This window comes from Narcine bancroftii, chromosome 2 (assembly GCF_036971445.1).
Source record: "Narcine bancroftii isolate sNarBan1 chromosome 2, sNarBan1.hap1, whole genome shotgun sequence".
Lineage (NCBI taxonomy): Eukaryota > Metazoa > Chordata > Chondrichthyes > Torpediniformes > Narcinidae > Narcine > Narcine bancroftii.
This window is the reverse complement of record NC_091470.1, coordinates 20,242,454-20,263,686: the sequence shown is the minus strand read 5'-3', so window position 1 is coordinate 20,263,686 and position 21,233 is coordinate 20,242,454. Positions and strand designations below refer to the sequence as shown.

Below are 21,233 nucleotides of genomic sequence, written 5' to 3'. Positions count from 1 at the left end.
TGCAAGTCCACACGTGTGTGTGTGAAATGAAGGTGCAGTGCATCTGTGTGTGGAAGTGCAAGTCCACACGTGTGTGTGTGAAATGAAGGTGCAGTGCATCTGTGTGTGGAAGTGTAAGTTCACACGTGTGTGTGTGAAATGTAGGTGCAGGGCATCTGTGTGTGGAAGTGCAAGTCCACACGTGTGTGTGTGAAATGAAGGTGCAGGGCATCTGTGTGTGGAAGTGCAAGTTCACACGTGTGTGTGTGAAATGAAGGTGCAGGGCATCTGTGTGTGGAAGTGCAAGTCCACACGTGTGTGTGTGAAATGAAGGTGCAGGGCATCTGTGTGTGGAAGTGCAAGTCAACACGTGTGTGTGTGAAATGAAGGTGCAGGGCATCTGTGTGTGGAAGTGCAAGTCCACACGTGTGTGTGTGAAATGAAGGTTCAGGGCATCTGTGTGTGGAAGTGCAAGTCCACACGTGTGTGTGTGAAATGAAGGTGCAGGGCATCTGTGTGTGGAAGTGCAAGTCCACACGTGTGTGTGTGAAATGAAGGTGCAGTGCATCTGTGTGTGGAAGTGCAAGTTCACACGTGTGTGTGTGAAATGAAGTTGCAGTGCATCTGTGTGTGGAAGTGCAAGTCCACACGTGTGTGTGTGAAATGTAGGTGCAGGGCATCTGTGTGTGGAAGTGCAAGTCCACACGTGTGTGTGTGAAATGAAGGTGCAGGGCATCTGTGTGTGGAAGTGCAAGTCCACACGTGTGTGTGTGAAATGAAGGTGCAGGGCATCTGTGTGTGGAAGTGCAAGTCCACACGTGTGTGTGTGAAATGAAGGTGCAGGGCATCTGTGTGTAGAAGTGCAAGGCCACACGTGTGTGTGTGAAATGAAGGTGCAGGGCATCTGTGTGTGGAAGTGCAAGTCCCACATGTGTGTGTGAAATGAAGGTGCAGGGCATCTGTGTGTGGAAGTGCAAGTCCACACGTGTGTGTGTGAAATGAAGGTGCAGGGCATCTGTGTGTGGAAGTGCAAGTTCACACGTGTGTGTGTGAAATGAAGGTGCAGTGCATCTGTGTGTGGAAGTGCAAGTCCACACGTGTGTGTGTGAAATGAAGGTGCAGGGCATCTGTGTGTGGAAGTGCAAGTCCACACGTGTGTGTGTGAAATGAAGGTGCAGTGCATCTGTGTGTGGAAGTGTAAGTTCACACGTGTGTGTGTGAAATGTAGGTGCAGGGCATCTGTGTGTGGAAGTGCAAGTCCACACGTGTGTGTGTGAAATGAAGGTGCAGTGCATCTGTGTGTGGAAGTGCAAGTTCACACATGTGTGTGTGAAATGAAGGTGCAGTGCATCTGTGTGTGGAAGTGCAAGTCCACACGTGTGTGTGTGTGAAATGTAGGTGCAGTGCATCTGTGTGTGGAAGTGCAAGTCCACACGTGTGTGTGTGAAATGAAGGTGCAGTGCATCTGTGTGTGGAAGTGCAAGTTCACACGTGTGTGTGTGAAATGTAGGTGCAGGGCATCTGTGCGTGGAAGTGCAAGTTCACACGTGTGTGTGTGAAATGAAGGTGCAGGGCATCTGTGTGTGGAAGTGCAAGTCCACACGTGTGTGTGTGAAATGAAGGTGCAGGGCATCTGTGTGTGGAAGTGCAAGTCCACACGTGTGTGTGTGAAATGAAGGTGCAGGGCATCTGTGTGTGGAAGTGCAAGTCCACACGTGTGTGTGTGAAATGAAGGTGCAGGGCATCTGTGTGTGGAAGTGCAAGTCCACACGTGTGTGTGTGAAATGAAGGTGCAGGGCATCTGTGTGTGGAAGTGCAAGTCCACACGTGTGTGTGTGAAATGAAGGTGCAGGGCATCTGTGTGTGGAAGTGCAAGTCCACACGTGTGTGTGTGAAATGAAGGTGCAGGGCATCTGTGTGTGGAAGTGCAAGTCCACACGTGTGTGTGTGAAATGAAGGTGCAGTGCATCTGTGTGTGGAAGTGCAAGTTCACACGTGTGTGTGTGAAATGAAGGTGCAGTGCATCTGTGTGTGGAAGTGCAAGTCCACACGTGTGTGTGTGAAATGTAGGTGCAGGGCATCTGTGTGTGGAAGTGCAAGTCCACACGTGTGTGTGTGAAATGAAGGTGCAGGGCATCTGTGTGTGGAAGTGCAAGTCCACACGTGTGTGTGTGAAATGAAGGTGCAGGGCATCTGTGTGTGGAAGTGCAAGTCCACACGTGTGTGTGTGAAATGAAGGTGCAGGGCATCTGTGTGTAGAAGTGCAAGTCCACACGTGTGTGTGTGAAATGAAGGTGCAGGGCATCTGTGTGTGGAAGTGCAAGTCCACACGTGTGTGTGTGAAATGAAGGTGCAGGGCATCTGTGTGTGGAAGTGCAAGTCCACACATGTGTGTGTGAAATGAAGGTGCAGGGCATCTGTGTGTGGAAGTGCAAGTTCACACGTGTGTGTGTGAAATGAAGGTGCAGTGCATCTGTGTGTGGAAGTGCAAGTCCACACGTGTGTGTGTGAAATGAAGGTGCAGTGCATCTGTGTGTGGAAGTGCAAGTTCACACGTGTGTGTGTGAAATGAAGGTGCAGTGCATCTGTGTGTGGAAGTGCAAGTCCACACGTGTGTGTGTGAAATGTAGGTGCAGGGCATCTGTGTGTGGAAGTGCAAGTCCACACGTGTGTGTGGGAAATGAAGGTGCAGTGCATCTGTGTGTGGAAGTGCAAGTTCACACGTGTGTGTGTGAAATGAAGGTGCAGTGCATCTGTGTGTGGAAGTGCAAGTCCACACGTGTGTGTGTGAAATGAAGGTGCAGTGCATCTGTATGTGGAAGTGCAAGTTCATAAGTGTGTGTGTGAAATGTAGGTGCAGGGCATCTGTGTGTGGAAGTGCAAGTCCACACGTGTGTGTGTGAAATGAAGGTGCAGTGCATCTGTGTGTGGAAGTGCAAGTTCACACGTGTGTGTGTGAAATGTAGGTGCAGTGCATCTGTGTGTGGAAGTGCAAGTTCACACGTGTGTGTGTGAAATGAAGGTGCAGTGCATCTGTGTGTGGAAGTGCAAGTTCACACGTGTGTGTGTGAAATGAAGGTGCAGTGCATCTGTGTGTGGAAGTGCAAGTTCACACGTGTGTGTGTGAAATGAAGGTGCAGTGCATCTGTGCGTGCAGGTGCAAGTTCACACGTGTGTGTGTGAAATGTAGGTGCAGTGCACCTGTGTGTGGAAGTGCAAGTCCACACGTGTGTGTGTGAAATGTAGGTGCAGTGCATCTGTGTGTGGAAGTGCAAGTCCACACGTGTGTGTGTGAAATGAAGGTGCAGTGCATCTGTGTGTGGAAGTGCAAGTTCACATGTGCGTGTGTGAAATGTAGGTGCAGTGCATCTGTGTGTGGAAGTGCAAGTTCATACGTGTGTGTGTGAAATGTAGGTGCAGGGCATCTGTGTGTGGAAGTGCAAGTTCACATGTGTGTGTGTGAAATGAAGGTGCAGTGCATCTGTGTGTTGAAGTGCAAGTCCACACGTGTGTGTGTGAAATGAAGTTGCAGTGCATCTGTGTGTGGAAGTGCAAGTTCACACGTGTGTGTGTGAAATGTAGGTGCAGGGCATCTGTGTGTGGAAGTGCAAGTCCACACGTGTGTGTGTGAAATGTAGGTCCAGTGCATCTGTGTGTGGAAGTGCAAGTCCACACGTGTGCGTGTGAAATGAAGGTGCAGTGAATCTGTGTGTGGAAGTGCAAGTCCACACGTGTGTGTGTGAAATGAAGGTGCAGTGCATCTGTGTGTGGAAGTGCAAGTTCACACGTGTGTGTGTGAAATGTAGGTGCAGGGCATCTGTGTGTGGAAGTGCAAGTTCACATGTGTGTGTGTGAAATGAAGGTGCAGTGCATCTGTGTGTTGAAGTGCAAGTCCACACGTGTGTGTGTGAAATGAAGGTGCAGTGCATCTGTGTGCGGAAGTGCAAGTTCACACGTGTGTGTGTGAAATGAAGGTGCAGTGCATCTGTGTGTGGAAGTGCAAGTTCACACGTGTGTGTGTGAAATGAAGGTGCAGTGCATCTGTGTGTGGAAGTGCAAGTTCACACGTGTGTGTGTGAAATGTAGGTGCAGTGCATCTGTGTGTGGAAGTGCAAGTTCACACGTGTGTGTGTGAAATGAAGGTGCAGTGCATCTGTGTGTGGAAGTGCAAGTCCACACGTGTGTGTGTGAAATGTAGGTGCAGTGCATCTGTGTGTGGAAGTGCAAGTTCACACGTGTGTGTGTGAAATGAAGGTGCAGTGCATCTGTGTGTGGAAGTGCAAGTTGACACGTGTGTGTGTGAAATGTAGGTGCAGGGCATCTGTGTGTGGAAGTGCAAGTTCACACGTGTGTGTGTGAAATGAAGGTGCAGTGCATCTGTGTGTGGAAGTGCAAGTTGACACGTGTGTGTGTGAAATGTAGGTGCAGGGCATCTGTGTGTGGAAGTGCAAGTTCACACGTGTGTGTGTGAAATGAAGGTGCAGTGCATCTGTGTGTGGAAGTGCAAGTTGACACGTGTGTGTGTGAAATGTAGGTGCAGGGCATCTGTGTGTGGAAGTGCAAGTTCACACGTGTGTGTGTGAAATGAAGGTGCAGTGCATCTGTGTGTGGAAGTGCAAGTTGACACGTGTGTGTGTGAAATGTAGGTGCAGGGCATCTGTGTGTGGAAGTGCAAGTTCACACGTGTGTGTGTGAAATGAAGGTGCAGTGCATCTGTGTGTGGAAGTGCAAGTTCACACGTGTGTGTGTGAAATGTAGGTGCAGGGCATCTGTGTGTGGAAGTGCAAGTTCACACGTGTGTGTGTGAAATGTAGGTGCAGGGCATCTGTGTGTGGAAGTGCAAGTTCACACATGTGTGTGTGAAATGTAGGTGCAGTGCATCTGTGTGTGGAAGTGCAAGTCCACATGTGTGTGTGTGAAATGTAGGTGCAGTGCATCTGTGTGTGGAAGTGCAAGTCCACACGTGTGTGTGTGAAATGAAGGTGCAGGGCATCTGTGTGTGTAAGTGCAAGTCCACACGTGCGTGTGTGAAATGTAGGTGCAGGGCATCTGTGTGTGAAAGTGCAAGTCCGCACGTGCATGTGTGAAATGTAGGTGCAGTGCATCTGTGTGTGGAAGTGCAAGTCCGCACGTGCATGTGTGAAATGTAGGTGCAGGGCATCTGTGTGTTTGAAAGTGCAAGTCCACACGTGTGTGTGTGAAATTTAGGTACAGGGCATCTGTGTGTGAAAGTGCAAGTCCATAGGTGCGTGTGTGAAATATAGGAATAGGGCATCTGTGTGTGTGAAAGTGCAAGCCCATATGTGTTTAAAAGTACAAGCCATATGTGTGTGAAACTGTAGGTACATCTGTATGTGTTAAAGTGCAAGTCCATGCAGATTTGTAAAGGAAAACTTCACATGTATGTCTGGGTATATCTGTATGTGGATGTATGTAAGTATGCCTGAATACATAAAAGTGTCCAATGTGTCAAAGAATATGTAAAATTGCAAATACATATGTGTGAACACTTTAAAAGAGTGAGCATGTATGTGCAGATGTGCTGACTTATCGTAATTGTTAATGTATGTTTGCATGAGTGCCCTTGCTTGTTCACAGCTTGCAGTTATAAAAGAGCGGGCATGTGGTATTTTTGAGTAAATGTGTAAGTGCAAGCCATTGTGCTTGCATGTTTAAGTGCTCGCATGCTATTGTTCACCAGTTGATTCAGCAAGTCGTTTTCAAATAAAAGTTCAGAAAATAAAACTGAAATCAGAAAGCTGTTTAGAGAAAGATCAAGTGAAATTGGAGATATTTTTACTTCATCAGTCATTTATGTGTTATACATTTGTTATATTAAGAATGGGAAATGAGGATGTACAAGGAATCATTTACACTGAAGTTGCAAGAATAACCTGACTTCAAAGTTAAACAGGGACAAGCCAAGAAACTTTTAGATGATGGCTTCTTGTTGTGGGTTTCAGTTTACTGGAATAATTTTGGGAAGGATGTGGATGAGTCCATGTAATATTGTTCTAAGATGGTAGGAATGGGTTTCCTTCTCCATATCCGTCTTGTCCGCTGGGAACTTCATTCCGCGTTTACTCTGGAGTAACCATTCCACCATTTCTCAAATTGTATCTGATATTACATTTCTACAAATTAGAAATATTTTAAAAAGATGAACAATTTCCAAATTAGTACTCGGATAATAGAAGAAGTAAAACATCGTGGTTGAAGTAAAAACATAACTCTGGAGAAGCTCAGCATGTCAAACAGTGTCTTTTAAATAGCAACGGTGAAAGTACATAACTGATGTTATGGGCTTGAATCCTTCATCAAGGTATAGAAAAATGTCAGTAGCATCTGAACAAAAGAGTAAGGGGGGATGAGGTGTGGTTGAAAAAGCAGGAGATGATAGGTGGAGAAGGGAGGGAAGGAACAACACCAATCAAGGGGAGGAGGGATAGCTAGGCGAAGGGAGGGAGGAGAACTGGAAAGGGAGTGGGAGAGGAAGAGGAGAACAGGTTAGCAGAAACCAGAAAAACCATCTGGCTGGAGAGTGCCCAGACATAAAATCAGGTGTTTTTCCTCCACCACCATCAACTCAGCCCTCACCCGCATTCTCTCCATTTCCCACTCCTCTGCCTTGGCCCCCTCTGCTGCCAGTTGCAACAAACATAGAATTCCCCTCATCCTCACCTACCACCCCACCATATACTTCAGAATTTCTGGCACTTACAACAAGATCCCACCACCAGACACATCTTTCCCTCTCTGCTTTCCATAGGGACCACTGCATCTGTGACTCCCTCATGCACTCATCCCTCCCCACCAATTCCACCCTCCCCCCAAGCATCTTCCCCTGTGGCCTCAGGTGTCACACTTCTGTCCACACCTACTCCCTCACTATGGTTTGGGGCCCCAAACAGGCATTTCAAGTGAAGCAACACTTCACTTTTTTTATCCCCAGGACTGATTTACGGCATCGGTGCTCCCTTTCTGGCCTTCGCTACATTGGGAGACTGGGCACAGATTGGGGGATTGCTTCGCTGAACACCTTTGCTCTGTCCACACTGGTGACAGAGCCTTCCCAGTAGCCAACCATTTCAGTTCTGTGTCACACTCCCATACTCACATATCTGTCCATGGCCTTATGTACTGTCTCACCAAGACCACCCGCAAATTGGAAGTTAACACCTGATTTTCTTTTTGTCTGGTCACTCTCCAGCTCGATGGCATTACATTGACTTTTCTGGTTTTTGCTAACCGGGTCTCCTCTTTCTCACTCTGCCCTCCCCCCCCCCACCCCCCACCCCTTCCCTTCCCTTCCCTTCCCTTCCCCTTTCCAGTTTCCTCTCTCCCTTCCCCCTCCCTTCACCTTGCCAAATCGCTGCTGTCCCCTCCCTCCCTTCTCCACCTATCACCTCCTGCCTTTGCGACCACCCCTCTCCCCCTTACTCTTTTGGTTGAACACTTGCCAACATTTTCCATACCTTGATGAAGGGCTTCAAGCCTGAAATGTCAGTTCTGTATTTTTACCTTTGCTTTAGTTGCCCATTCAGAGCCAGCTCTTCAGCGCTTGACGTCCTGTTTTGCGGAAACTGCCAAAATGTTTGGCCTGGAAGTCAGCCTGAAGAAAACTGAGGTCCTCCATCAGCCAGCTCCCCACCATGACTACCAGCCCCCCCACATCTCCATCGGGCACACAAAACTCAAAACGGTCAACCAGTTTACTTATCTCGGCTGCACCATTTCATCGGAAGCAAGAATCGACAACGAGATAGACAACAGACTCACCAAGGCAAATAGTGCCTTTGGAAGACTACACAAAAGAGTCTGGAAAAACAACCAACTGAAAAACCGCACAAAGATAAGCGTATACAGAGCCGTTGTCATACCCACACTCCCGTTTGGCTCCGAATCATGGGTCCTCTACCGGCATCACCTACGGCTCCTAGAACGCTTCCACCAGCGTTGTCTCCGCTCCGTCCTCAACATTCATTGGAGCGACTTCATCTCCAACATCAAAGTACTCGATATGGCAGAGGCCGACAGCATCGAATCCACGCTGTTGAAGATCCAACTGCACTGAGTAGGTCAGTGTTATATGGCGAGCTCTCCACTGGCCATCATGTCAGAGGTGCACCAAAGAAGAGGTACAAGCACTGCCTAAAGAAATCTCTTGGTGCATGCCACATTGACCCCCGTCGGTGGGCTGATATCACCTCCAACCGTGCATCTTGACGCCTCACAGTTCAGCGGGCAGCAACCTCCTTTGAAGAAGACCGCAGAGCCCACCTCACTGACAAAAGGCAAAGGAGGAAAAACCCAACACCCAACCTCAACCAACCAATTTTCCCTTGCAACCGCTGCAACCGTGTCTGCCTGTCCCGCATCGGACTTGTCAGCCACAAACGAGCCTGCAGCTGACGTGGACATTTACCCCTCCATAAATCTTCGTCCGCGAAGCCAAGCCAAAGAGAGAGAGAAGATGTAAAGGACACTGTTTGACCTGCTGAGTTTCTCCAGCATCAAGTTTTTACTTTGAAAGTAGAGGCAGATTTCACATTGACCTGATCAAATTAAGAAACAAGTTCAATTTTAACACCCACTTTGAGATGTGTAGAGTACCAGGAACACACCTGAGGAGTAGAACTTTGTTGTTGGAGGTATCTAATACAATTCAAGGCACTGAGCAAAATTTTTCTGATTTTTTTCATAAGATAAACAATTTCTGGTCAGGTATCAGCTAAACATTGCTAAGCGTAACTAACAGCTAGATCGTCTCATTTTCCCCAATTCGCTGCAGCTGAACATTTTGAATAAAATGTATTTCTGCCTGGGGCTAAATGTACCTCTGTGTTCAGAATACCAAAACATCACTTTACTAATTACAGGGATGCCCCACTTTACGAAACTAGAGTTTCTATGAAATCTTTCGAAAGCTGAAATGGTATAAAGCGAAGACCATTTGCTACTATTGAAAGCTATTTTCGTAAAAGCAAAAACCCATTCAAATCCTTTCGTAAAAGCAAGTATTCATAAAATGGAGTATACCTGTTTACATTTCAATCATGAAGCATCCATCTAGTAGAACACTTTGAAGATTCTCTGTGTCTGATTTAGTAAACTCAATGGAGATCTGTTGCTAAACTCTCAGTTTCTTTGTAATGTGAAGATTATGTCTGGGAGATTTAGATTTATAATCCAAGGGTTAAATTCTGATACCTGATTCTTTCCCAGTACTTAGCAAACTCTGTAGTTGGATCATCCCTGGAGGAACTGAATGATGATGAAGATCAAGATGAGGAAGAGACAGGGTCTGCCAAAAGTGTCCAACTGGCCAAAGGGACATATCAAGTGGTGGGAACATTGAGCAATCCTGGAGTCAAGAAGCCTGATTTTGCTTTTGAAATCTTCTCTGTGAGTCCCTGAATGTACTTTTGAACCAAAAGTATTTCTGAGGTTATATTTTTTAATTTATTGTTGGAATCAATTCTCACAACTACCTGTGGTAAAACAGGAAAGTCTGCAGACACCATGATTGAGGTGAAAACACAATGCTGGAGAAACTCAACAGGTCAAACAGTGTACTTTATGTCGCAAAGATAAAGATACAGAACCAACACATTTTGGGTTTGAGCCCTTCATCAAGGTATAAACAAGGTGGGGGGGGGAGGTGCTGGCAGGGGGAGAAGATATGCAGGGGATATGGGGAACAGTGAGAGATAATCCCACAGAACTCCCTTCAGAGAGTGAAGGAGAATTTCTTCAGAATAGACAATCCTTCAGAGATTTCCCAGAGTTTTGTAGTTGACAGAAGTAAAACATGAAGGTCTGCCGACACTGTGGTTGAAATAAAAACACAATGCTGGATGGCACGGTTGGTGTAGCGGTTAGCGCCACACCTTTACAGCGCCAGCGATCAGGACTGGACCTGGGTTAGAATCCTGCGCTGTCTTTAAGAAGTTTGTATGTTCTCCCATGTCTGTGTGGGTTTTCTCTGGCATGTCTGGCTTCCTCCCACCCTTCAAAAACATACCGGGTGTAGGTTAATGGGGTGTAAATTGGGCAGAATGGACTTGTAGGGCCGAATTGGCCTGTTACCGTGCTGTATGTCTAAGTCTAAACTCAGCAGGTCAAACAGAGTACTGTGACTTCTTTCTTCTTTGGCTTGGCTTCGCGGACGAAGATTTATGGAGGGGTAATGTCCACGTCAGCTGCAGGCTCGTTTGTGGCTGACAAGTCCGATGCGGGACAGGCAGACACGGTTGCAGCGGCTGCAGGGGAAAATTGGTGGGTTGGGGTTGGGTGTTGGGTTTTTCCTCCTTTGCTGTGTATAGCAAAGATAAAGATACATAACTGACATTTTGGATTTGAGCCCTTCATCGATGTACGAAGGCACAACTTCCTTGTCCTTTTAGTTTGACAAGAAAAGGAAAGTGGGAACGTTCATTTGTTTCCTCGTCACTAATTGCAGCCTGCTGTCTCACAACTCCAGCACTCTGGAGTCAGTTCTGATCTCGGGTGCTGTCTGTGTGGAATTTATATGTTCTTCCTGTGACCATGGAGGTGCCCCAATTTATCTCCCCAACTTCAAATACTAGGCTAATTGACTGATGCAAATTGCCCTGAATGTGTCAGAGCAAAATCTGGAGGGATTTGAGGAGAGTGGGATTAGTACAAATAGGTGACTTGATTGTCAACCCGGTCTCATTGCGCCAAAGATGAAGGATTTGGGTCACTCACTGTTCAAAATGAGTGAGAAGATAGGCCTGAGTTCAGTTGCAGTAAGCACCAGCTCAATCCATACATAAGAATAGCCAATTAGCTGTGGCATTACAGTGGCCTCAGATGATTTAGGTGCAGATGACTAAGAATTCAACATGTGTGTAATATAGTGATCCAATGTGCACGCATTTCAAATTTATTTAGAAGATGGGAACATCACTGGCAAGGCCAGTCTGCATTGTCCATCCCTAACAGCCCTTTCGAGGTTGACTGATGCAGCTACTTCTTCAATGGCTCGATGTTTCTGCCTTTGTAAGGAATTCCTTGTTTTAAACCCAGTGATGATGAAAAAAATGAAAAGTGTGGAGTGTGGAGGGGTACCTTCAACCAATAGAATTTCCCAAGACTCTCCTATCTTCCGAGATCATGGGTTTGCAAAGTGGTATCTGGAGATCTCCGGTTCATTTCACAATACCCAATTAATAGGAAAAACAAAGCCTTCAACCTCATTTTTTTGCCTTTGAGTTTGAAGTAAGGCAGAACTATACTACAAAATACCTGGAACCAAAAAGATGGCTTTTTCTCTAAACAAATATATAACCTGCATTTAAAAAGTGCTATCTTACTTGCTTTGATATTAATCTAATTTTATGGATGAAACTATGTTCAAAACTAAAAATGATTTCACTGGATTTTGCCCATTAATCTAGGTAAAGATTGTCTTTCTTTATGTATATTCAGTATGAAAGCCATGATCAACTATATGAATATCTGCAGGAGTGTGACATCATCATCTATAATATCACAGAAACACCTGAGCAAATTGAAGAAGCTTCGTGGGCTATTTCAGGTTCTGATTTATCATTTCATTTATCTGTTTTTCCTTTTTTTTCTGCAGTAACTATGAACCGCTGGCTTAATATTTTAACCCTGTCCCATCGGTTGATGGGACCTTCTTGCATGAAGGTTATTTCCATGATGCTTTCACAGACTCAGGCACAAGTAAAACGAAGATACCATCAAAATGATTATGATTCGGAAACAAGAATGATTTTGCTTTCTTTTACCCAAAATTGGATCAGTCACAAGTGGCTATTACAATAGTCACAGCATCATTGCTCTCTCTGGACAAGGAGAAGCAACAACAGTGTACATCTCACAGCATTTCTGACTTCAAATGAATCTGGTTGATGCATATTTTCAAATGTCTTTAATCACATGACTTGCTTTGATCAATACTGGTTCTTTTTCCAAAAGCATGACTCATGGCAAATAGTCTCCAACAAGCAGGTCTTTTGTTTGATCAGATGGCTTTCTGAGTAAACTTCATTGTTTCAGGTTTCAATGGAGAATAATAATCAAACTGCTTAATCTTCCGAAGTAGCAGTCAAGCTGTCTCTTTGAGCAAACAGGCTTCCACTTGAAAAATCAACTCTAGGTTCATGGCTCTGTTCACAGCTTTCAACTGGACGATGATAAGTTTCTTCATCTCCCACTTAACAGAGGCTTGGCATATGCTTTAAAATGATGTAATGTGTGTCTTTCCCTGTCCAAACCCACCCAGTAACTTTAGTAAGAAAAAAAATATATATATAAAATATAACCTAAGGATTAATAATAACATAATTGTGTCCCATTAATCACTTCCCCAAAGTCAGGAGAATGCAAGTGTATTGAAAAAATAAACACCATTCTATTTAAATGTTGTATGTTTTCTTTGCCTATTCTGGACTAGAGAAGTAAATAATGAATGGATGTTAAAAGATACTGTTCTTTTTCTTTTTATACCTGCAGCACTACATTCAGATTTGGAACATTTTGAGAGCCCAAAGACATTTATTCTGTTGTCAACAATAATGACATGGACCCAAACGAAACTTGTCGATCCTGTAAGGAAAATTCAATTATTTTGATTATTGCCATTGAATTGAATCTTGGGTGGCTTTAGGTGTATTACAATATTAAGTGTTCATTGCAGTTGAACTTTTTCAACAGTTCAGAATCAGAATATATCGTTATGAACAAGTCATGAAATTCAGTGTTTTGTGGCAGCGTCACAGTGCAAACATTCATATTATAACCATCTTACGACATTACTATAATAACAAAAATAAAAATTCTAGTGCACGAAAAGTAAGGCAGTGTCTTTGGTTCATTGATTAATCAGGAATCTGATCCCAGTGGGGAAGAAGCTGTCCTTGTGCCGTTGAGTGCTCGCCTTTAGGCTCCTGTATTTTTTTCCCCCAATGGTAGCAGAATAAAAAGGGCATGGCCTGGGCGGTGGGGGTCTTTGAGGACAGAGGCTGCTTTTTTAAGACAACCACCTCATGTCAATGTCCTTGATGGAGTGAAGTCTGGTGCCTGTTTATTCTTGTCCTGAGTGTTGGTGCCTCCATACCAGCCAGAATGCTCTCCATGGTGTACCTGTTGAAGTTTTCAGTGAGATTTAGACCTCAAACCCAATAGATAGTTCACTTCATTTATTATTCCTTGGTAAATTTTTAATATCTTCTTTACAACTGACTTTCCTTCCTATCTTTATGTCATCAGCATACCAAATTGCAAAAAGTTGAGGACCCAATGCCAAGCCCTGTGCCATACCTTTATTATATCTTGCCAAACAGAAAAAGACCCATTTATGTCTATTTTGATTTGTGTTGGCCAGCACTAATATGCTACCTCCTTACACTATGAGGTTTTATTTTCCATTCTCCATGATGAGACACCTCAACAGATGCCTTCAGAAAATCTAATTATAGTACCTTTATCCACAGTGTATGTTACTTCTTTTTTTTTTTTTTTTTTTTTTTTTTTTTTTTTTTTTTTTTGAGATAGGAATAATGTTTTTTTTTTTTTTTTTTTTTTTTTTTTTTATTTAATTTTTTATTTTTCACACCATAAATCACAATAGCCATGATATACACTTTTTCTTTTCCACACATTTACAGTGACTTTTTCTCCCTCCCCCCTCCCTCCTCCCAAGCCACCCCCCCATCCCTCCCCCCTCTCATCCATTTTAGTTATACAATCTAGGTTGCATTAATTCAGTTAGACAATGTTGTCATTCAACAAAAATACACCAGAAATTCTACTGAGTCCATTTTTTTCTTCTCTTCTCCTTCCATCAACTTAGGTAATGTTTGTTCCCGGTAGGTTTTCGCTATTGTATTTAATGTAAGGCTCCCATACTTGTTCGAATATTTCAATATTATTTCTTAAACTATATGTTATTTTTTCTAATGGAATACATTTATTCATTTCTATATACCATTGTTGTATTTTCAAATTATCTTCCAATTTCCAGGTTGACATAATACATTTTTTTGCTACAGCTAGGGCTATCTTAACAAATCTTTTTTGTGCATCCTCCAAGTCAATTCCAAATTCTTTATTTTTTATGTTACTTAGGAGAAAGATCTCTGGATTCTTTGGTATATTGTTTTCTGTTATTTTATTTAATATCTGATTGAGATCATCCCAAAATTTTTCTACTCTCTCACATGTCCAGATTGCATGAATTGTTGTTCCCCTTTCTTTTTTACATCGAAAACATCTATCAGATACTGTTGGGTCCCATTTATTTAACTTTTGCGGTGTAATGTATAGTCTGTGTAACCAATTATATTGTATCATACGCAGCCTCGTATTTATTGTATTTCTCATCGTTCCAGAGCATAACTTCTCCCATGTTTCCTTTTTTATCTTTATATTTAAATCTTGTTCCCATTTTTGTTTAGTTTTACCATTTGTTTCCTCATTTTCCTTTTCTTGCAGTTTAATATACATATTTTTTATAAATCTTTTGATTAACATTGTATCTGTAATCACATATTCAAGGTTACTTCCCTCTGGTAAACTCAAGTTGCTTCCTAATTTATCTTTCAAGTAGGATCTCAGTTGGTAATATGCCAGCGCTGTATCTCCCGTTATATTGTACTTATCTCTCATTTGTTCAAAGGATAAGAATCTACTTCCTGAAAAACAATTTTCTATTCTTTTAATCCCTTTTTTTTCCCATTTTCTAAAGGCAAGGTTGTCTATTGTAAAAGGGAGTAGCTTATTTTGCGTCAATATTAGTTTTGGTATTTGGTAATTTATTTTATTTCTTTCTACATGTATCTTCTTCCATATATTGAGGAGATGGTGTAATACTGGAGAAGTTCTATGTTGTACCAATTTTTCGTCCCATTTATATAATATGTGTTCAGGTATCTTTTCCCCTATTTTATCTAATTCTAGTCTCGTCCAGTCTGGTTTTTCCCTTGTTTGATAAAAATCTGATAGGTACCTTAATTGTGCGGCTCTATAATAATTTTTGAAGTTTGGCAATTGTAAGCCTCCTTGTTTATACCATTCTGTTAATTTGTCTAGTGCTATCCTCGGTTTCCCCCCTCTCCATAAAAATCTCCTTATTATTTTCTTTAACTCTTTGAAGAATTTTTCTGTCAGTTGTATTGGCAATGCCTGAAATAAGTATAGTATCCTTGGAAAAATGTTCATTTTAATACAGTTTATCCTTCCTATCAGTGTTAGTGGTAGCTCTTTCCAATGCTCTAAATCGTCCTGTAGTTTTTTCATTAGTGGATTGTAATTGAGTTTATATAATTGGCCTAGATTTTTGTTTATTTGCACACCTAGGTATCTTATTGCCTGCGTTTGCCATCTGAATGGGGATTCCTCCTTAAATTTTGAGAAATCCGCGTTATTCATAGGCATTGCTTCACTTTTATTTACGTTTATCTTGTATCCCGACACTTCTCCATATTCCTTCAATTTCTTATATAGTTCTTTTATTGATAGTTCTGGTTCTGTTAAGTACACTATCACATCATCCGCAAACAGACTGATTTTATATTCCCTGTCTTTTATTTTTATTCCTTTTATATTATTATCTCTTCTTATCGATTCTGCTAGTGGTTCTATAGCTAGCGCAAACAATAATGGTGATAGTGGGCATCCCTGCCGCGTTGACCTGCTTAAGTTAAATTGCTTTGATACATGTCCATTTACTGTCACTTTCGCTAACGGTCCCTTATATAATGCTTTAATCCAATTAATATACTTCTCCGGTAAACTGAATTTTTGCAATACTTTGAACAAGTAATTCCATTCTACTCTGTCGAAGGCCTTCTCTGCGTCTAAAGCAACTGCTACTGCCGGTGCTTTATTTCCTTCTACTGCATGAATTAAGTTAATAAATTTACAAATATTGTCTGTTGTGCGTCTTTTTTTGATAAATCCAGTTTGGTCTAAATTTACCATTTTCGGTACCTGTTCTGCTAATCTGTTCGCTAATAGTTTAGCTATTATCTTATAATCTGTGTTTAGCAAAGATATTGGTCTATATGACGCTGGTGAGAGTGGATCTTTCCCTTGTTTTAGTATCACTGTAATTATTGCTGTTTTACATGAATCTGGTAAGTTTTGTGTCTCATCAATCTGGTTGATTACATCCAGGAGGGGCGGTATTATTAGGTCTTTAAATGTTTTGTAGAATTCTATTGGGAGTCCATCCTCTCCTGGTGTCTTATTATTTGGTAAATTTTTTATTATCTCTTGTATTTCTACTGTTCCAAATGGTTCTGTTAATTTATTTTGTTCCTCTATTTGTAGTTTTGGTAGTTCAATTTTAGTCAAAAATTCATCTATTTTCCCTTCTTTCCCTTCGTTTTCGGTTCGGTATAATTGTTCATAGAATTCTCTGAAGTTTTCCTTAATTTCTTTTGGATTATATGTAATTTGTTTGTCTTTTTTCCTTGTTGCCAATACCGTTTTCTTAGTTTGCTCTGTCTTAAGCTGCCATGCTAGGATTTTGTGTGTTTTTTCCCCTAGTTCATAATATTTCTGTTTTGTCTTCATTATATTCTTCTCCACCTTATATGTTTGTAATGTTTCATATTTTATTTTTTTATCCGCCAATTCTCTTCTTTTGGTTGTATCTTCCTTTATTGCTAATTTTTTTTCTATGTTTATTATTTCCCTTTCCAACTGCTCTGTTTCCTGATTATAGTCCTTCTTCATCTTGGTTGCATAACTTATTATTTGCCCTCTAATGAATGCTTTCATTGCGTCCCATAGTATAAACTTATCTTCCACTGATTCCGTATTTACTTCAAAGTACATTTTTAATTGTTTTTCAATAAATTCTCTAAAATCCTGTCTTTTAAGTAGCATGGGGTTTAATCTCCATCTATACATTCTTGGAGGGATGTCTTCTAGCTCTATTGCCAATAACAGGGGTGAGTGGTCCGATAATAGTCTAGCTTTATATTCCGTTTTCCTAACTCTCCCTTGTATGTGGGCTGATAACAGGAATAGGTCTATCCTTGAGTATGTTTTATGTCTAGTCGAGTAGTATGAGTATTCCTTTTCTTTTGGGTTTTGTTTCCTCCATATGTCCACAAGTTTCATTTCTTGCATTGATTTAATTATAAATTTGGTTACTTTGTTCTTCCTGTTAATTTTTTTCCCCGTTTTATCCATATTTGGATCCAAATTCAGATTGAAATCCCCTCCTATTAGTATGTTCCCTTGCGTATTAGCTACCTTCAAAAAGATATCTTGCATAAACTTTTGATCTTCTTCGTTAGGTGAATATATATTAAGTAGATTCCAAAGCTCTGAATATATCTGACATTTTATCATAACATATCTCCCTGCTGGATCTATTATTTCCTCTTCTATTTTAAATGGCACATTTTTGCTAATTAATATAGCCACTCCTCTTGCTTTTGAATTATACGATGCTGCTGTTACATGTCCTACCCAATCTCTCTTTAATTTCTTGTGCTCCAATTCAGTTAAATGTGTTTCTTGGACAAATGCTATATCTATTTTTTCCTTTTTCAGTAAATTTAGTAGTTTCTTCCTTTTAATTTGGTTATGTATTCCATTAATATTTAGAGTCATATAGTTCAGCGTAGCCATTTTATATTTTGTTTATCTTCTCTTTCCGTTTTTCCATCATTACCTTTCCTCCTTTTCCATTTCTGTTTTCTTATTTTCAACTCTTTACCAGACAACATTCCTACAACATCCAACATTTTCCTTATTCTCCTATTTCTATCTTCTTTATCCCCAATCTCCCCTTCCCCTCCTGAGTTGCCCTTTATCCCTTGTCGGACAACCACATCTCCCCTCTCCATTTGGATTTGCGAATCCACTCGCAAGCGTCAACTGATTTTGCAGTGACCGCTCTTTTCCCCCCACCCAGCCCCCCCCAGAAAAGATTTCGTTTTTTATATGTCACAAAGGTCACTCTTTTAGTTCCCTCCTTATTCTCTCTATTCCATTACCTTCCCTTATTAATTCTTGTCTATGTATATGTTACTTCTTCAAAGAACTTGAGTTAATGATCTTCCCAAGATCTGTCTGCAAATATCCATTTTATTTATGACCCCATTAATCCTAAAGGAATATCAGAGCAGAAGCAGACCACACTGCCCTTTAGGGTTGTTCCAGTATTTGGTCAGATCATGATGGATGTGTCCTCCAACAAACTGTTTATGAATGATCCTGGTGTCAACACCTCTTAAGAGAAGGAAAATTGACATACCTTGTACCTGCAAAGATGCAAAAGATGGACTGAACAGCCCATCTGATGTTGCAGGATCTCGAGTTTAAAGTGCAAGTTATTTCTTGATAAACTTAGTGCTACTGCAATTATTAACTCAGTTAATACCTGAGTCATTTTGCTCATCCAGAACTCCCACACAAGAGAACGTCCATTCTCTGAGATTAACCTGAAATATTAACAGAAGCAAACAATCTGGGATCCCATTGTCTGAACACCTTGCCTTTTTAACGTCCTCTCGCTAACAAAGAAAGAAGTTACTTAAAGAACCATCAAAGCTGCAGCTAAAGTATGAAAGAAGTAAATATCACCATTGACCACCAAGATTTGGCAAACCCCAGAGACTGACACTACCAGAGAAGCAGTTCATTCCCACATACCGCATTACACGGAGTAGACTAATAATAGAAATATAGAAAATTGGAGGATAAGGCCATTCAGCTCTTTGAACCTGTCCACTATTCAATGCAATAAGGGCAAAACTGAAGGAGAAGTAAATGCAAGGTCATAGTATCACTCTGGTAAACCTCAGCAACCTATTCTTTAGTTATTGCCAAAGTGGCAGGTAGCCCTATTTGTCACTCCAGCGCTTCAACCTGTATACTTAAGGACAAATTCAAACTCTGCTGACAGCCACTGTGCTGTGTGGTAATTGCAGGTGCTCAAACTGTCTGTGGCTTTTCTGATCAGTGTGAGTCCTGTGAATAGGCAATTGTGCTGTAGATTTAGTTGCTAACATCGTGAAAGCTATTAATTAGGAAAGGCTTAATCTAGTCATTTGATTTTTTTTTTCTTGCATGACACAGTTAGCGTAATGGTTAGAGTGATTTTTTTTTAATCTTTTTTTAATTTTTTTAAATTTTTCACACTCTGAACCATATTAACCAAAATACACACAAATATTTCCCTCTTGAATCTACACAGTGTCATTTGGTTAGAGTAATGTTTAGTGCAATACACTGTGACAGTGCCAGAAACTAGGGTTCAAACCCGGCGCTCTTTGTAAGGAGTTTTCCCTGTATCTGCATTGGGTTTCCATCGGGTGCTCCGGTTTCATCCCGCCCTTCAAAAAAATACCAGGGTTGTTGGTCAATTGTGTGGCATGGGCTCATGGGCTGAAAGAGCCTGTTACCATGCTGTATGTCTAAAAATTTTTTTTAATTATTACTATTCCTTAATTCAGGTCCTCAGGAGTGTCTAACGTTATGATTAGAGAGATATTCCTGGATCATGACGATGCCTTTGGTTCTGATCTTCTGGTCTCTCACTGGAATTGCATCAACTTTAATTGGATTGTGTCCATTAATAAGTCAGAATTGAGTGGAGTGGAAAGCTGAAGCCAATGACGAAGACTGGATTGGGTTTAGCTGTGATTCCACTCATTACTGCATATTTGATTGTTGTTTCGCTTGAGCACAAAAAATGAGCTCGAAGCCACGGAGAAGGCAATGAAAAGTCGCCACTGAAGCTAAGTGGAGCACAGCTGGCATCTTTAAGAACTGAAATTTAAGTGGAAAAATCAGTGTAACGTTCTCTCGAGATACATTACATTTTATGCAAAAGTTATATAATTTATTTTGACTCTTAATTTGTACTCAAAGAAGAAAGCATCAACAACAGTTTTGTTTTTCAGGAGGATCCAGAGGTTGCATTTACAGAGGACGATTATCGCAGAAGAAAGTCTCATCCAAACTTTAAGGATCATCTCAGTCTTGAGAAACTGGTTATCAAACTTGGAAAAACTGTACGTAACTACAGAAAATAATTAAAATGCTTAGAAATTTTAATTTTCTTGATTACACCGTAAGTGTAGATTAAATTAATTAAAGTATCCTGGAGAAATTTCATGGAGTACCAGGATTATGGATCTTGCTGTCAAAAAGAGTGAGGCATCTAGTATACATTTAACATATGGGGGTTATAGGTTAATTTGGGTGTAATTCGATAGCATGTGCTTAAATGACTACTGTGTTGAAAATTTAAAAAATTATAGTATGTGAGACGCATTAAATTTCAGATGGTGGTGCACCTTTCATCCTGGCCTCTCTAGTCGTAAATTGTAAATTTGAGATGTGATGGTGACATTACAATTAGATCAGCTACAGGATCTATGCCGGAGGAGACTAGAAGGTCTGAATGGCCAGCTTCTGTTTATATGTATGCAATTTAATGATCAGATTATTGAGAAAACAGTCACTTTTTTTTTGGGGAGGGCTATTATGAAGGCAGTGGCCCAGGTTGGTGGAACCATCTCAGAGCATGGATGACAAGAGCAGCATGAAGATAATCTCACTGTTTATGCTGCTCTTTTAAACAGAGCTCAATCCAGACTATGATGCTTGTAAAGTCTGTTTACTATCTGATGAACAGGTTAAATGGTTGTGCTTGAAAAGGCTTGCTCCACATTTTTTTTTAAAAGTCACTGCTATGACACCTTTAAAATGTATTAACTGCTAGTATTCTACAAAACAAGCAGAGAGATGAAGACATGTAATGAGAGTAAAAATGACCACGAACTATATGTATGTGTGTATATGGGTATATATAGATGTGTATGTATATATGTGTGTACATGAGTGTATCCGTATTTAGAGGAAAATATATAGAGTATAGATAAGAATTAATAAGGGAATGAAACAGAGGAAATAAGGAGGGAATTAAAAGAGTGACCTTTGTTATATATGAAAATTGAAATCTTTTCCGGGGGGTGCTGGGTGGGGAGGAGTTACGGTCACTGCAAAATCAGTTGACGCTTGCGAGTGAATTCGCAAATCCAAATGGAGAGGGGAGATGTGGTTGCCCGACAAGGGATAAAGGGCAACTCAGGAGGGGGAGGGGAGAATGGGGTTAAAGAAATTTTAGATAGGAGAATAAGGGAAATGTTTGATGTTTTAGAAATGTTGTCTTATAAAGTGTTCAAAACAAGAAAGCAGAAATGGATAAGAAGGAAAGGTGATGATGAGGAAAT

At 41.4% G+C, this 21,233-nt stretch overlaps 1 protein-coding gene across 3 annotated transcripts in view; it reads left to right on the top strand.

Moving 5' to 3' along the window:
- The window catches only part of ak7b (adenylate kinase 7b), a 97,817-nt gene that overhangs the window by 8,240 nt on the left and 68,344 nt on the right, over positions 1–21,233 (top strand). For 2 of the 3 annotated variants that reach the window (XM_069916046.1, XM_069916043.1), the window contains exons 2-5: positions 9,205–9,384; positions 11,434–11,542; positions 12,487–12,581; positions 19,899–20,009. In XM_069916046.1, the coding sequence (XP_069772147.1) occupies positions 9,205–9,384; positions 11,434–11,542; positions 12,487–12,581; positions 19,899–20,009 (495 nt within the window). The remainder of the gene's footprint in view (positions 1–9,204; positions 9,385–11,433; positions 11,543–12,486; positions 12,582–19,898; positions 20,010–21,233) is intronic. The other variant, XM_069916047.1, reaches the window with a different exon arrangement.